This window comes from Syngnathus typhle, linkage group LG7 (genome assembly GCF_033458585.1).
Source record: "Syngnathus typhle isolate RoL2023-S1 ecotype Sweden linkage group LG7, RoL_Styp_1.0, whole genome shotgun sequence".
Lineage (NCBI taxonomy): Eukaryota > Metazoa > Chordata > Actinopteri > Syngnathiformes > Syngnathidae > Syngnathus > Syngnathus typhle.
Genome location: NC_083744.1, coordinates 16,390,937 through 16,407,752, shown reverse-complemented (window position 1 = coordinate 16,407,752; position 16,816 = coordinate 16,390,937). Strand labels below are relative to the sequence as shown.

Genomic DNA, 16,816 nt, shown 5'->3' with positions numbered 1-16,816 from the left:
TATGTTTTTGTAATATGTGACAAATGTGCTGGGAACAAGTGACTTCAAAAAAGGGGCGTTTATTTTTGGAATACAGGGTTCATCCTACCCGTACAAAAGCTCTCACTGACCTATCCTGGCAGAATATGTAGGGGTCGACGTTTTTAGGCAGGTGGCACATCTCTAACATTACGCCTCACAAACAGGAATTGGCTCAGCGTTAGCCTCAATGTTCCATGGGCTCCTCGGGCGCGGCAACGGCACTGGCGTCGGCGGCGTCGTCATCTGCGGGCGCAGCCACCTGACACATCAAAAACATTTATCAAACCACTAAGGCTTTCCTTATGTTACTAAAGGCTGAAAGGCTAGAATATCACACGCTAACGCGAAAGAATTTTTGACCTAGCAAAAACCCCAAGACAAAACCCCCCATCAAAAGTTAAAACAAAACCAACGCAAAATGAAATGACTTCACGGATCTGTAGTAGATGACATAATGTGTGCACTGGCATGAAATCAACATCACGACCTTCCTCTGCGGCCTCTCCTCCAGACCCTCCAGGAAGGGGGCCACGTCGTCATCGTCGTAGATGATAAACTCCATGTCCTTACCCACAATGCCGATGGAAACATTCTGAAAACGGATTCATAAAAATAGAAAGATTCCATGATATTAAAATGCGAGGTAAAAAAAAAAAAAAAGCAATGTAATGTGATAGAGGGGGCAGTGTGTGACATACCTTGGTAGTGAGGTCCTGCTCAGAGGGGAGGGTCTCTCTGAGGGCTCTCAAGCCATGCTGGACTAGCTCATTCAGATTACCTGAACATTAAATACAAATTCAAACGCTCACATGCTAAAAGTTGATATGCCAACACATAGCATGCCATTTATAATAAAAAAAATATATACATCTGGTAAGTATGCCCCACAACGAACAGGGGTTCATTGTACTAAGAGCCATGGTGGTAATGTGATTAGGCGGCCTCCTAAGAAGCTAATTTGGACTATTGTGTTATCTGAGGTGAAGCTCACAGTCCACAAACTTGTCCATGCATCTCTCCAGGTAAGTGCGGGCCGACTGCGAGCGAGCGCCTATGGACATGGCCTTGCAGTCAAAGTAGTTGGCCGACGGGCACGTCTGGAAGATGTGGGGGCCCATGTCCTGATACATGTAAATAAACAAACACATTTGTGTTCAACATAAGCACGAGTCTTTGGGACAAAACATGCGAGTGGATTTACGTCGTAGCCGGCGATTAGCAGTCCAACGCCGTAAGGTCTCCTTCCGTATCGCTGTGTTGGGATTTGAGTTTCTGAGCGTGTGTCAAGGCTCTTGTGTGAAACCGCTCAGTAATCACAATGAACTCCCACCCTCCTACTCATTTGGGTTGTGCAGGAATTGAACACTGAATCATACTTTTCGTGAGGATACTGCTGCCAACAAGATGGACGAGCCGCGACGTGGGTAGGGGGCGGTCAAAGACGAACCTGGAGTCCAAACACTCTTGACGCATGAAGTTACTGCAAGTAAGAAAACGTGTTAATGTGTGTGTGTGTGTATTGTTGTTGGTGCTTCTTGAAAGAAACATGCAACCTACCATAGCAGCCTGGCATCTGCAGTGAGTCCAGCGATGGAGATGCCGATATGGTTGTCAACACGGAGAATCTTCTTCTGGTGGGCCGCCAGTTCTGACTGAGCTCTCTACACACGACACATACAATCGATCGAGTCTTCTATCGAGCGTAACCGATTGCCGTTGATAACTTGTTGCCTGCTGTCAACTGATAGTCACAAAAGGGGGCAAGTCAAAAGAGTCATTGTACCTTTAGCGCTACAAGGACTGCCAGGGTTTTGGATTTGAGTCCTACAGTGGCAGAGCCTTGCTTCACAGCCTCCATGGCATACTCAATTTGATGAATGCGACCCTGAACATATCAGCAAGATCGTGAGTGACACATTCGGAATAGCGTTTTTATGTTTCTAATACACACAAAGAGAAAAAACAGACAGCTCACCTGAGGGCTCCAGACGGTCACGTCGTTGTCATACTGATTGCGAAACTGCAAAAACAACAAAACAATACATATTGACACTACTGGACCATAAAACATGATATACAAGCCACAGTCTTACATAATTGTCTTGCATTGCCATGTCCCCCCAACTAAACTAAACTGTTGCTTCCAGACGTGAGCACGAGACTTTTATATAAGGACGGTGTTAAGTTACAAGTTAAATGATTTATAATCGTAACACGAGATGCACCAAAGTACCGACATAAGTACCTTGCGGTTTTGACTAACCTAATTTTCAGAATACAGTGAAAAAAATAAATTGCGCTTTTCTCTATTTTACGCAGCTCTAGGAGGAAAAAAATTATACCAGCCCAAGAGTAAAACAAAATGCATGTTAGTCTCCATTTTTCAAAGTTTTGCTGTCAAATTTAGATAATTCAAATCAAAACCGAAAGGACGCCTCAATGCTAACCTTTCACACTCTACCCGCTAAAACAAATCATCTTGTCAAACAATGCCCAGTACAGCACAGTTTCTATGGACTCAAACATGTTTTCATGCAGTCTTTATCAAAAAATAAAATTTTCATTGAGCGTGTGGAGGAGGCTTTGGCGAAGCTAACGTTAGCTCCAGCCGGCCAACCTGTTTTGCTTACTCACAGTGGACCCAAAGTTGGCTAGCTGGCTAGCTAACGTTACCTACTGGCAAGTAAGCGATTCTAAGCTCATTTTAGGAGAATCTACAAGTTAAAGCGACCCAATGACATATTAAATGTGTACACGTTGTGTGTGTCATTTTGCCGGGCGACATATAATTCCCACTGACCATTTTGCGTCGGTTTAGCTTCACCAGTCTACTTCTCTGCCGGATCCTTCTTTGCTCGATTGGTTTTCCTGACCACAGTGACGTCAAAGGGAAAACCAGTCGAGCTCCGATCTAAAATGACGACACGGCATTTTTCTTTTTTTTTTTTTAAATTATATGAAAGGAACCTTAGACAATTCAATTATTATTTTTTTACAATTTTGAATAAATAATGTGTTAAATCTTTTCACACTTTTCACAGACCATTGAAGTAGTAACGCGTCAAATCAGCGCTAGGCGGCAGCACTAAACCAGAAGAAGACGGCACTTGGGGCAACTATTGAACAATGAAAAAAACAATTCTGGCTGTCCACGCCGCTGGGTTGAAATTCTTTTGCAGAATTCAAATTATCTTACACAATAACATATTTTCTGTTGGTGCTAGAGCTCAACCAACAATTGCTCAGTCTTAAACGCGATATTTAACTGATAACTATAGTGTTTCTTAAACTTTTTAGAAGTTACCACTGTAAATGAGCCATATAATTATATGATACCACTTAAATTTGGAAACATAACTGTGCAATCAATACTGTCTTTTTTACATTTTAATAATTCAGTTATTTCTGTGTCACAGGACTCCCAGTCAATACTTTGAATCAGCCCTCCAAAAGATGACCTTTAAACTGGATGAGACCTACGAGTACAAAAAAGTAATAAGAAATTGTTTATTGTTTTGTTTTCTCCTACATTACTTTCAACAGTTTACAATTAAACGAGTATTTTTTTATAAATAGCAAATACAAATAAAAATTAAAGATCAAAACTGAATAAAAGTCATCATATAATTATTGATTTAATTTATCTTATTTATGATATGGATGAAGTGGTATTAAATTATAGAATTGAGTAGAATTGAGGCTAAAATAAAAGGGCTTGGGTCACTCAAGTTCCCTAGTATGAATCAGGAAGGGTTTGGGAGGGGGTGAGTTGAGTTTTTTTTGGCAGAGAGAAAGTTCTTTGCTGACGAGCCCTCCCCTGTGCCAACAAGATGGCGTCTACGGGAGGCCATTACATCAGCGCGCCAGCCTCCTTCCTTTCCCCCTTTTGTGATTGAGATTGTAGGCGCTGTGCTGAGATCAGCATGTTTCATCCTGGGGGCCCTCATTTAAATCTGCCAAAGCAGACCCCCACCTTTTCTTTTAATTTTTAAAATGGAGAGCAGCCTGAGTCACGGTGTGCACTGCCAGCCACGCCGTGCGTCTCAGCTGGCACTCGCTGCTCGGAAGAGAACCAGTAGGTGGGTGGGGGCGCAGCAGACTCCACTCCGCTCGCCCCGTTTGTGGGACCATTCATGAAATCATCTGTTCCAGACTTTTTTGGTCTGTTTTTTTTTCTTCTCAAATATAGCTTCAAGTATCATCTGACTCGACTCAACTCACTTTACAGCAAGCACAAATCAATAAAAACTTTTTGATCCATTTAGCCCTCTTTTGTCCACCTGTCTACCCTTCTATTTTTTTTAATGTCGTCTTATGAAGTGGTTTTAAATGTATTTTGCAAAACAAATAATTTTCTATTTATTGCAAAAATGCCACATTAGCATTTTGGTCTAACAGGATCTCAGAGAGCTTCCAGAAGATCAATTCTACAAATATTTGGTTTTTGCTTTAATGTTTTTGTCAACGGAAATGGGGTGAAAAATCAAAAAAACAGATAAGCAGTTATTACAAAGCTCATTTGAAAACACAGCACTCGCAAAAACGTGGAAGACGAGGCGGTACAGACCGGACAAAAGAAAAAAAAGAAAACAGTTGATACTGCATTTGTTTATTGCTATTCATCTGCTTTTTTACTGCTTTTCACTCAGCACATTCCTCCAATTACATTTGTTGGTGGTGCTGCTGGACTTTTACAGGCAAATAATAAAAATGTTGCTAGCGTGTAGTACAGCTCTGCTCCGTGATTACACTAATTAATAGTGACCACAAGCGCAGTGGGCGGGACCGGACACTCCTCTCTGAGTCACAGCCTGGTTGCTGATGAGTTTTTTTTTTTTTCTTTTCAGTGGCTGCGGTTGTATTTCAAATCAAATTTTAGCGTTTGTCTGATAAGCGGCCAACTGCAAAGTCACGTGAGTGCAGACATTGACGTCACGCACTTAAACATACTGGACATGAGCCAGATGTGCAACAAGTGGAAAAACTAGCAACCGTAAAGACAAAACCAGGAAATTTTGATGACTGTAAAACCAATTTAAAGTGTATATTTACCGTATATTTTTTCAAGACGGCACAGGCAATAAATGTCTTGTAATTTGACGCACTACTGAGAAGACTGTTAACAACCCAAGAAAACCTCAAAAAATTGCCAAGAATATAAAAGAAGAAAAATTGTGAGGTAAAAAAAAAATCAACCCAGTGTCTGCCTCAAATTAAGCTCGGCTAAGCTAAGTCAAACAGTAACGAGGCCATGCAAGTGGAATACCGATTTGAATGGGAAAGGATTAAAAAAATGAAAATATTCTTCTTAGTCATCAACACTTAGTTAAATAAGGTTTCACGATGAATGTTGACATAAACCTATGGCAAAAAACAATGTAGCTGTTAGCTCGCCAGCTACGCGATGGACTTTGTTAGCGTCACGGCCGGAGAAGAAAGAGCATCGGAGCGAGTGAGGACAGAAAGGTCAGACGATCAATAGTCACAAAACTAAACTCCACAAGAAGAAGCGTGCCAGATGAGCTCACTTCATGTTTGGATTTATGGTTATTAGAGGAGAGGCCTTTAGTTGTACAAGGGACTTTTATAATAATCGTAAACAATCTGAGTGTTACATTGCAATCAATGTCAAAACGGGAACAAAGACAGGAACTAAGATTAGTATGCAGTAAAGAACAGCAAGTAAACCTGCAACAAATTAATTCTATTGAACATCTGAAGAGTCTATTGGACAGCCAGAAGAAGGAAGCTCCTACCCTCATGTCAACATAGTTCCTGGCACAAAGCAGCCACAAGATGGTGCCAAAGCACTATTTTTCTATTAGAAAGGGCTTTGGTTACACGCCAGATTTTTTCTTGAAATTTTATACTCAGTAATTTGCTGAAAAATTCGCAAATTTGTTTGCTATGAAATGTCCAAGCCAAAGATACATTTTGACGAAGTAAGATAAGTTTGAAACGGATATTAAAGAACGCTGGGATTGATTTTATTTTTACCAGGGTCTTAATCGTTTGAGATTTTCCTCCATTTGCAGCAAAGCGGACAATTGCAAGCATACTGTAAGCGTAACAATCGTCTCGGTGATCCGAGCAGAAAAAAAAGAAAAGCGTCGAGCGGGAGATTTTGCCGCAGAGGAAGCGGAATGAAAGCATATTGTTGGGCGCGGGCCAAGCCGTCATAAGCCCATAACGTTAAGTTTCTATAAATACTGCGGGATGCACGCCAAGTTGATCAGGCGCGATTGAAAGCCAAATGACTCCCCATGCCACCCTGGCCAAGTTTCTCTTAAGATGCTTTGGGGAGGAGCCGCTTGCTTTCACACAGTCTGACGCACTTTCATGCGGAATCCGCCGCATCTTGAGAGGATTTGACGAATGCTCCGTTTGTTGGAAACCTCCTCGGAATACACAATAGCCTGAAAAAGAAGCAGCGAGTGTGAGAAAGTGAAGCACACAGCAGACGTGCTCACTCCGTGCTTTCTTTTTCAGTCTGTTGCGTCAAGTAAATGACCGGTCCTTTTAAAACTCAGCATCCGTCAGCGTGGCAGTTTGGGGAAAGGACGTCGGATGTTGTGACTCATTAAAAAAATAAATGATTAAAAAGGAGAGACGCGCTTCCGGCTAATCGATGGCGAGACGCTAACGGATGAAGAACAGGAACACAGAGGAGACCCTTAGAAGCTCCATTCATCATGATTACACAAGAAGGAATGAAGTGGGCCGCCATTGTGCTTGCCAAGTCAACCGCATAAAATCTTAGAAGGATCCATCGTCCATTTCATCTGCATACGAATAGACTCGCCCTGCTGGCTGGGTGGTGGAAGTGGAGTCAGGAGACGCCCGACTTCCGCCAAGCCCCAAACGGGAATGCCAGATAGTTGTAATGTGAATTTGAACAGTCCAGACTCTCTTGCGCATAGATCCAGAAAACGTTTTATAAAAAAAAGTCAGCAAAGTCGGCCTGAAATCTGAAAAGCTCAAGAGAGCATTGCGCTACACAAAAGCCCGAAGCGCAGGAGCTCCAACTGCCATTTAATCAGCTACGAGCCTCCTCGCTGGTGGCAAGCGTCTGATTACATTTGAAGATGGAAAGACATTAGGTGGATAATGACTTAAGTGCTGGTTCTCCTTGGGAAGTGATTTATCCCAAACGCCTCGGCTCGGGACCGTTTCGTCGCAAGTGCGGGCAACCATTCATAAATCACCACGTGCGCCGTGACCCCATCGACGGACGGACGGACGGCCTAGCTACACGTGTGACGCTTGTTTTGTACTCGTAGCTTCTTCTCCGGCGGGGTTCTTCATCACGCCGCGGCGCAAACACATTGACATCTTCTCGTTTCTCCGTGGGTCGCCCCTGGCGCTTAAAATATTGAAAGTGCCGCCTTTAAATGTTTTTTTCCCCCCTCGCCGAGAGTCAAAACTCATTTGTTAGTCTGCTCTGTGCCGATATCCAACACAAACTAGCTTGCGTTCGTCGTGACGCGTAGGTGGCCATATCAATCCCCCTATCTATCGTGAAAGCCAAAGGAAAAATAATGGCTACTTGCTGGGATTGATCGAATCTGCTTTCAGAAAATAGATATGAACTGTTATGAAACTGTGTCAACTACTGTAAGTTCAACATTGCTAATTAAAATCTTGCACTTACAATTGCCTCGATATCACAAAGAATCTCAGCTGGGAATTGAAATTGTAGCCAATAACTTCCAAGACGTCATTGCAGACAAACTAATTGGAGCCCTCGGTCAAAATCAATAGGGTTCCGTCCCAAAACTTTTATTTATCAATCATCTGGAAAAGATGATTGATCATTTGAAGTAGTAGGAAGTCTGAAAACTTGGACCATAAGAGTGTGTACTGGTGCGAGTGCGTTCATCGGCACAAGCGGGGGCTGCTGCTTTCAAAGGTTACGATATTGACTCTTGCTGCAAACTTGTTCTTTTTTCAAAATGTATTTACAGGAACTGAAGGGGAAGTCTGAAGGAGTCCGGATGGCCCGCGTGGTTCCTGATGCCAATGACCGAAAGGACGACACCCACGCCGGAAAAATGACCAAGACCCAAACACAATTATCGGAATGTTTTTGATATATTGAATTATAAAAGTCATTTCTTCCCATTGTTTTAACGAAAAGATCTTTTAGTAGATGTGAACGCAAACAAGACCCTCAAAGAAGTGGATTCAGAAGGTACGGACAGAAAGTTCACGGAGTGTGAGAAGCAAATTCAAGGTATCTGGAAATGATTTAGCACCTGACACGGGTGAGCCCGCTAAGCTCAATAGCACTAAAAGGCTCATCGTGTCTAATGGGGTTCCTCTATGACGCACGAGCCTCTTCCCTTTTCTGCTCCTCTGACATGTTCATTGGCTTGACAGTGCGGTGATGCCGACTCATGAAGAAGAATTGAGATGACTGTGTGTGTTGATATTTTAACAATGTGGAACTTAACATTTTAGCATATTGACTAGCATTCAGCGTAGCTCCTAAAAGTTCTTATTGAATACTTTTTCGTTCAAACATTGTAGTTACAGTTTTAACAAACATGTTTTACATATACATTTGGCCCCCAAAATATACGAAAAAACATTTTGGTGTAGTCATGTGTAGATTCAATTAGCAGTGAACCCCGACAAATAGCCGCCTTCCAAAATGGTTTGCTAATAGATGCCACAAAATGGCTACAAAGTACAACTTTTGTCAAAATAACTTAAATTATATATCATTATTCTCGAAATAACAAACTTTTGGGCAACATAATTTTGTTGTTATATTTTAACGTGACTCATTTTTTAACATTTTCAAATATTTCTTTTTTAATTGTGTGGTTTTAAACCATTTTTTTAAACTATTTTCGTATGGTTTGAACACTTGAATGTAGTTACTAGTGTTTTAAGTAAGGCACACACGCATGCGGTGGCTAATGAAAAGTTATCGGGATGACGGTGCACGACAAAGCGTTGTGTAATTGCTTTGGAGAAACAGGAGCCATCGATTCGAGGTTGGACAACTCGTTTGCTCAGCGCGTGGGCGGCGGCAGCCCGTCCACCCTGTCGTTGTTAGTGGCTCCAATCACTCCATTAGCTCAATAGACTTTGAAGCTTTGCTCTTGTTAGCACGCGCCACACTCGTGTTGGAAGCGGACATGGCGTGAGCCCACCGAAACACGCTAAGCAAATACGCGTGCGAGCGATGAGCGATTAAGCAGCCTAGGAAGGAAAGCGGCAATGTTTCAACAGACATTTTAATACAATGTTTGAACCAAAACTTTTGAATTATAACTTTGGAGTAGTGGTTTTGACCTTTGACCTTACTAATGACCATTATTTTAACACGGATTTTATTTGTTACATGATAAAAGAAAATAATGTTCACCAACAGTTTTTTTTAACATGTTCAAATTTCAAATGTTAATCACAATGTCATGTTTAGAACTGTGGAGACGCATAGAACATATTATTGACATGGAAAAACATATTAACTTATATTTGACTTGACTTTCTCATTTAAAGAATTGAATGTTTGAAGAAACATTTTAGTTTTACAATTCTTTCGAACAAAAATGTTCTTGTAATTTAAAACAAACTTTTAACAAGTAGTTTTGCCTCGTTAATATTTTCTTAACATACATTGGCTCAATAGAAGTTGATTTCTCTCTTATGACGCAGCTCGTATTAGCTCGTGAGATGCCCAAAACACGCTATGCCAAAGCCTGCGTCGTGACTCACATCATTGCACAAGTTTATGAATGAGAGCCTCAATGTGTAGTGTAACCCCGCACCAGTAGAGGGCCCCGCCCCAAAAAAAAAGTGCAGGATGATTTAAACAATGCAACTTTGCCCATTTGATGAATGACATCAATGCAAATGAGGCACATTTTTGTGAATGGAGGGGCACTGGGAATGACGTCCTCGTGCCTCGCTGCCCTCCCATTGGTTGTCGACGGACCCGGCTCATCGCCCCATTGGCTGGGACGCAGGATAATTAACCACCTCCACAGCCGATGCACAAACCCGGGTGGCGGGATATATAGGGGGCCGCTGCTTCACCGCTGCACGCAAAAACACAGCTTGCAGCGCCTGATCCGGACCAAAAAAAAAAATATATCCCAGCATATTTGAGATTTATTCATTTTTGCTGCTTCTCGCCAAAGGTGAGTGTTGACTTTGTGCTGATACGTTTTGTGGTTATCATGATAGCAGTGGGGGGCCAAAACTGAGGGAATGAAAAAGTCTGGGGATAACGGTCAGGCAGGTTTGTGTGCGTGTGTGCGTGTGTTTGTGTGTGAGGCAATGGCAGCTCATTACACTAATGCACTGGTTCCTCAGGGAAGCTTGGATGGAGTCGCCACCTCTTCCTCCCTCTCTGTCATCCCCCTTCTCCTACTACTCCTCCCTCTGTTAGTAGTTGAGCATGTTGTAACTGACATTTAAAACATTTTAGCCTCGTTCGGTTTGAAAAAACTATTTCTGAATTTTAACACTGCTGGGCTTTAATTCATATTTTACCATAGTTAAGGTTTCCCCGTTTCTTTTAATGACTAATCTTTTTGTGCAGTCAATTTTAGGGGACCTTTAAGTGTAGCATTTTAGCATAAGTGCAGTATGCTATTTTCTTACCATGTTTTAAGGATTTTTTTTCTTCATTTTTTTTTAATCAGTCCCCTAACAAAAATGTTATTATGGGTCACACATTTTAAACTAATATTTTAGCTTAATTGTAATTAATGCATGAAGAAACATTTACAGTAATTATATTTTACTGATATTTCTTAAACCTATGTATAAAGTTAGTCATGCCTTTAGATAAAAAAAATCAAGAAAGATTTTTGCAGATATGTTGACAATTTTTAACTAATTCTTATCTGCAGTTGTTTTTAACTAACATTTTAACTGTGTTTTTGCAGTGTTTTGTCCCTCAAGTTTTTTTTTTAAACTAAAACTTTAGCATAGTTTTTCTTTAGCGAGCATACAGTTACAGTTGTCTAAGTAAAAAAACATTTTAACAAATAATTTAGCAGTGTTTTTTGACAAATATTTTAACTCATTTTAGCACTGTATGTTTTTTCACTCGTATTTCAGTCTAGTTACGTATATTTCAACTAGAATGAACATTTTAACGCACACTTGTTACAGTTTTCTCTCCATTCATTAAGATGGAGTCCCCCCCCACACACACTCTTCATCCTCTTCATGCACACACGCACACACACAATCCTGCAGCCCGCTACCAGAACTGGCAGTACCTCCATCCTGGTGGGATGCTTTCAGAGATATTAAAGATTGTCCGGAAATATCATTTTTGGGGTGTACGCTTAAAAGTACGAGTGTGTCTGTGTTGTGCAGGGGGGGGTACTATGGTCATGCTGAAGATCTCTGCGTTCCTCATCACATATGCCCTGGTCGTCTGCCAGATGTACTGCTCGCAAGCTGCCCCCGCCAGGTAAGAGTAACACGTCACCCGACATGACCCGTTTGTTGAAATGGTACAAGAAGAAGAACAAGCGTGCATCGCGCGCCATAACGGAGCCGGTTGAAGGAGATGTCACTTTGCCGTCAAAGCTAATCCACTTAAAAAGTTGTCGCATCCCATTACGCTAATGTCATTTCCAGGCGGATTACGATAACGTAATAAAAACAAGGAAACAGTGTTTAATGCAAGTGTACATGGTCATTTGGAATCTGGTGTTGTTGCCCGGAATCTCCATTAACACCCGATTTAAAGTAGTAGAAAGAGACACCGGAGGTAATATTTGGGGAAATTTTTTTTTATTATTTTTATATTATCATTGCTATAATATTATTATTATTTTTTTTAAATTTACGGATGAATCATGTTCCTTTAAGGTACTATTAGGAAAAATGCTTTTCCATTTTTTAAAACTATTTTTCATTAAAAATAAAAAATACTAATTGATGGAACATTTATAACAATATATAATATAACCTTATTTATCATGGAGAGATTGCAAAAAATATTTGACACCTTACCACAATAATAAACGTATTAACAGTGCCAATCAAAAGTCAACTTTGTAGATTTGGGTACAGCTCTTGTACTCGGGAGAGTGCAGCTGTACCTAATGTAGTGTCTATAGTTACACGAGGTCTGGCAAAAGCATCCGTATCAATATATCTAACGGCAGATGCACATTAAGACGCACGGGCACTTTGTGCAGATTGTTTTTCTGAGTTGGCGGGCGGCCCTTCAAGGCCGACGTCATCCCCCTGCTAGCCGGTGACGTCCCCCCCACTCCGGCACCGCGCCACCTTGACCCCACCCCACCCACGCACGCATCACATCCATCCAGCCATCCCATTTGGCCAGGGACCACCTAAGCGCACCTCGAATGGACCGCAATCATTTCAATCTCAGACCAACATTTTTTTTTTTAACTAACATTTTTTAACTAGCACACTATTGTGCTGTTTTAACAAACATTTTTAACAAACTTTCAAAAAAAAGATATAAAAAATAAAAAAAAGATATAAAAAAATAAATATATATATATATATATATATATATATATATATATATATATATATATATATATGATGTGTTATTTAGATTGGTCATTTTAATTATAACTTAACTTTGTTTGCTACCTGCAGACCGGCGTTGGAGTCCATGTCGGAGAGGGTGACGCTGACGGACTACGAGGCGCGGCGGCTACTCAACGCCATCGTCAAGGAGTTTGTGCAGATGACGGCCGAGGAGCTGGAGCAGCAGCAGCAGCAGGCGGCTGAGGGCAACAGGTACGCCCAGGCTCAAATTATTATGATTATAATTAACATCGAATGAATTCTTTAAAATCCTGGGGAACTTTTTCAACACCCAAGAATTCCCATAAATTTGATATTCAAATTTCTGAATTAAACCCACACTTCCACATTTCTTGACCGAATCCAACCATTCCAAATTCAAGTTCCACATTCTACAATTAAACATTTCAATAATCCTACAACCTTTCAGTTCAATGACAGTGTCCGGCATTCACCCGTCATTTCCACAGAGACTGCATCCTGTAGTTATTGTTATGCGAGATTAGTGTCAGAGGTAATGCCTCAAATTCAATCACACAAAACAAAGCAGTCATGAAGGCACTCCCGCATGAAGAACTTGCAATGAATTAGTAGAATTACTTTGAATGAAGTGTGCATGATAGTAGCTGGCATGAGAATGATTAGTTTAAAAAAATAAAATAAAAAGAGAAGCATTAGATTTGCATGAAAGGAAGGATGCGTGAGCATGATGCAAGGAAGGGACGTTTGCTAGCACGAGATAGATTGGCATGCCTGCGATGAACTTGCGAATGGAATGAAAGGGGAAAGAAAGAGAAAAAAATACAGTATGTATTGTCTAGAAAATGCATGGTTGGAGACAACCACAATGGAGCCCCACTGGAGCTCTCAAGACAAGAACTTTCAGAGAAATAAACTAAAATCCGAGAATTCCAGTGGGATCCGATGATTCTTCCTGCATGTTGTTTTATCTCCCCCTGCCTGATCCCACCCCTGTGCATGTGATCTGTATGCATTGTGTACCCCAATTCTGACAGCATGGCCCGGCCTCTAACCAAGCGCTGCTCCAACCTCAGCACCTGCGTACTGGGCAAACTCTCTCAGGAGCTGCACAAGTTGCAGACGTTCCCGCGCACCAACGTGGGAGCGGGAACGCCCGGCAAGAAGCGCGGCGCTCCCGATGGCGAGCGCTACGCCAGCTACGGCGAGACGTTTGACGCCGTCTAACCAGCCCCCCGCCCTTTTACGCCGTCATCCTCCCCCTCCTTGCTAAGTCATTACCTCCCGGTCGTCCTCATTGGCCAGAGCATGTTGGCGCGACTTGCCTGACTGACGTGAAGAGAAAAGAAACAGGCGTCCATTTTGAGTCTTTGACAATAGGGCTGGGCGAATTGATGCGAATTGAGATTAGTTTGAAAAAAAGATTAATCATTATTTTATTTTTTAGCTTCTGTTGTCAACAGATTTAAAGTCCCATTTTATCAGTGGCAAACTGCGCATTTGGTACCAAGACCACGAATAACCTTCGATACAGAAATGCAATATAACAGCAGGCAACTGTGCCAGGTACATCATCCGGAAGAGTTCAGAATCAATATTTATCTAATCACATGGCAATAACATAAAACTGACAAACTTGATAAGAATAATTTTCTCGAGGAGGAAATAAACTTAAATCAAAAATCGCATTATGGGGGACGGGGGGGAGATTTATTTGAAGGCCATGTCGCCCAGCCCTAGGTCAGACAATCAGATGTTCTTTACTGTTCACCACCATGCACACACACGCACACACACACCTACTTCAATCAGCAGGTGCCGCCATGTTCCTTGTTCAATAAACATATTTTTCTACCAGAAAGCCTTAGCTGACTTTCATTTAGTGCGGTAAACTTTGACCCCGACAAACAAATGCTCATTTACTGTAAACGAATGCCTGAAATGAAAGAAAGAAAGACAGAAAGGGATATTTGATGGGATGGAAGGCCCAGCATGCTATACTAAGGTAAGAAATTCAAAACAAGACTACAAAAAAAAGGACACACAAACATCTATTTTTAGTATAATTGTATCTTTCTAAACTAAGATTTGAGCATAGCTACGTATATTTATTTATGTGGTAATTAATAGTTTTGCAGTTATGTTTTAATTGATATTTTTTAAATCAATATCAGCATAATTACGTTTTAATTATTTTTTAGACATTTTAGCATGTTTTTTTAAATAATTAAAATTAACTGAGAGCTAAAATTCTAGCGTAGTAGCAGTATGTTTTTTAACAGCGCTAAAAACAAAACCAGATATTTAGCATTAGGACAAAAGAGCAAAATATCGAAAAATCTGCTTTGAAAAAAAAAAAAAAAAAAAGAATCTTACCTTGTGAATTTTCTTTGCAGCGTTACAGCACAGAAGCGAGCCTGCAATACAGCCACCTGCGTGACCCATCGCCTGGCCGACTTCCTCAGCCGGTCGGGGGGGATGGGCAACAGCAACTTTGTGCCCACCAACGTCGGTGCCAAAGCTTTCGGCCGGCGGAGGAGAAGCATCGCCATGTGAGCGCCTGGATAGGGAACAACAACAACAAAATACGGTAAAAGGACAATTCTGATAACGTACATGATAAAAAAATGTCAGGCAGGATGGGACAACACTTTCAGAGCGTAGCTAGCATTTTAGCAATGTTACATTTTAAAAAAACTTTATTGTCATTTTAAACTTTTTTGTTATCATTTCAGCATAATTTCTCACAGTGATGGAATCAGCAGTAAAGATTATTTGATTTACTTTTGTGTTTTACACAGGTTGAAACATTGGGGAGTAAAAAAGGAAGACAAACAACATCAACAAGAACAACAATGGAGCAGAAAAATCAACAGTGAACTGGCCCTAATTTGCATACACTCACATCCCAAAAAGTTTCCATCTTGCTTTTGGCCCGACAAAAAAAAAAAGCACTTTAGTTTGTGTACACTTCCTGTCTTTTATACATTCGTATCATTGGAAAACAAAAAGTGCTCACCAAGTTTTGGCACATCTTCTTTCTCCTCCTATCGTGTAGCATCATCCAGCCCCTTATCAGCCTACCCAGGACCGTGCCCCCCCCTCCCAAAAAAGAAAAGAAATCCCCCCGCCCCCCCAGTGGGCTGTTGTCTCGTGCCTTGATGTAGAACAATTTACATGATTGTACAGTTCTGTGAAGAATGGTGGTGATGATGATGAATATTGTCAACAATGGAAAAAAAATAAGTTTGAGCAAGATTAAAATGTATTTTAGATACACTTGGGTTTGGGGTACTTGTGTTGTTCTTTGCAGGTTTTTAAGAGGGGGGGGGTGGCCCATTGACCACATGATTATATTTGTATATATTCTAAACGGTGTCGACAAAGGATCCAATAATAGCATTAGAAGTGATGTGTATGTGTGCGTGTGTGTGTGATGTATGGTTGGACACAAAACGACGCACACACACGCACACGCGCGAATTATGGGCAAAATAATAAGTGCATGGGTAATTGCTGAATAAAAAAAGGCAGTGCAACCTGCAATCAGACTTGTTCTTTTTGCCACTTCAGAATACAGAAATGTATTTTGATTATTTTTATATTATATTTTTATTATTATTTATATATTATTATTTTATTATATCATCTGAACAGTCATCAATATACAGGGAAGACCAAACAATTGAAACTGAGACCCGCACACTTCGGAAATCACAATTTGTGTTTTTTGATATGACAATGAAACAATAATACACAACAATCGTCTCAAAGACGATCATAATTGATTTTCCACAGTGGTAATCAGAAATAGTTTTAACAAGGTAGGAAATAGATAAATATAATAAATCTCTGCACTTTTTCAAATGATCACAACATTCCTAGGAAATCACAATGTAGCATCACTGATGTTTATAACGGGCTTTTAACAATTGAGGGGCAACTATTCTTTAAGTAAAATTTTAACATTTTGTTTTAATTTTGAAATTTCTTACAAGTTAAAACTTTCTGCCATGAATAGAGATTAGTCAAGGTACTACAAAAAAAAAAAACATGGACGTTCATGCAGTGCACTGGATTATAGTCATCTCATTTGCAACACACACTAAACATCCAACAATTTTTTTCCTCATCATGTCGCTTTTAATCAAATTTATCACCAAAAATCAGTGTTTCGTTCCATCTTGGGGATTTGAAATCAATCGCGCAGTTGTTTCGGATGGAAAACGCCAGGCTGGGCGTCAACCGAGCAGACAAATCGGGCGGGGTTGTC

At 40.8% G+C, this 16,816-nt stretch overlaps 2 protein-coding genes across 3 annotated transcripts; one reads left to right on the top strand and one right to left on the bottom strand.

The window, feature by feature from the left end:
* Positions 1-43: 43 nt before the first annotated feature.
* psma1 (proteasome 20S subunit alpha 1) lies at positions 44-2,898 on the bottom strand. The gene is made up of 10 exons (XM_061283591.1): positions 2,822-2,898; positions 1,997-2,041; positions 1,805-1,906; positions 1,579-1,682; positions 1,413-1,501; positions 1,223-1,293; positions 1,013-1,142; positions 720-799; positions 509-613; positions 44-280 (listed from the first exon to the last, which is right to left on the bottom strand). The coding sequence occupies exons 1-10, from the start codon at positions 2,822-2,824 to the stop codon at positions 206-208; spliced, it is 804 nt and encodes a 267-aa protein (XP_061139575.1). The 5' UTR covers positions 2,825-2,898; the 3' UTR covers positions 44-205.
* Positions 2,899-10,086: 7,188 nt separating this feature from the next.
* LOC133157291 (calcitonin gene-related peptide-like) lies at positions 10,087-16,028 on the top strand. 2 transcript variants are annotated; one of them, XM_061283704.1, is made up of 5 exons: positions 10,087-10,175; positions 11,368-11,464; positions 12,634-12,777; positions 14,940-15,133; positions 15,345-16,028. In XM_061283704.1, exons 2-4 carry the CDS (start codon positions 11,379-11,381, stop codon positions 15,097-15,099), a joined length of 390 nt encoding a protein of 129 aa, XP_061139688.1. In that variant the 5' UTR covers positions 10,087-10,175; positions 11,368-11,378; the 3' UTR covers positions 15,100-15,133; positions 15,345-16,028. The 2 variants fall into 2 exon arrangements, with proteins under 2 accessions (XP_061139688.1, XP_061139686.1); XM_061283702.1 differs by lacking the exons at positions 14,940-15,133; positions 15,345-16,028 and adding an exon at positions 13,581-13,770.
* The last annotated feature ends 788 nt before the right edge of the window (positions 16,029-16,816 follow it).

Excerpts from the sequence above, each read along its gene's own strand:
- psma1 (XM_061283591.1), bottom strand. Across the intron at positions 1,683-1,804 it reads CAGTCCTTGTAGCGCTAAAG|AGAGCTCAGTCAGAACTGGC; the intron begins GTACAATGACTC and ends TGTCGTGTGTAG. Across the intron at positions 281-508 it reads AGGAGAGGCCGCAGAGGAAG|GTGGCTGCGCCCGCAGATGA; the intron begins GTCGTGATGTTG and ends TTGATGTGTCAG.
- LOC133157291 (XM_061283702.1), top strand. The coding sequence starts at position 11,379 with ATGGTCATGCTGAAGATCTCTGCGTTCCTCATCACATATGCCCTGGTC. Across the intron at positions 11,465-12,633 it reads TCGCAAGCTGCCCCCGCCAG|ACCGGCGTTGGAGTCCATGT; the intron begins GTAAGAGTAACA and ends TGCTACCTGCAG. Across the intron at positions 12,778-13,580 it reads CAGGCGGCTGAGGGCAACAG|CATGGCCCGGCCTCTAACCA; the intron begins GTACGCCCAGGC and ends CAATTCTGACAG.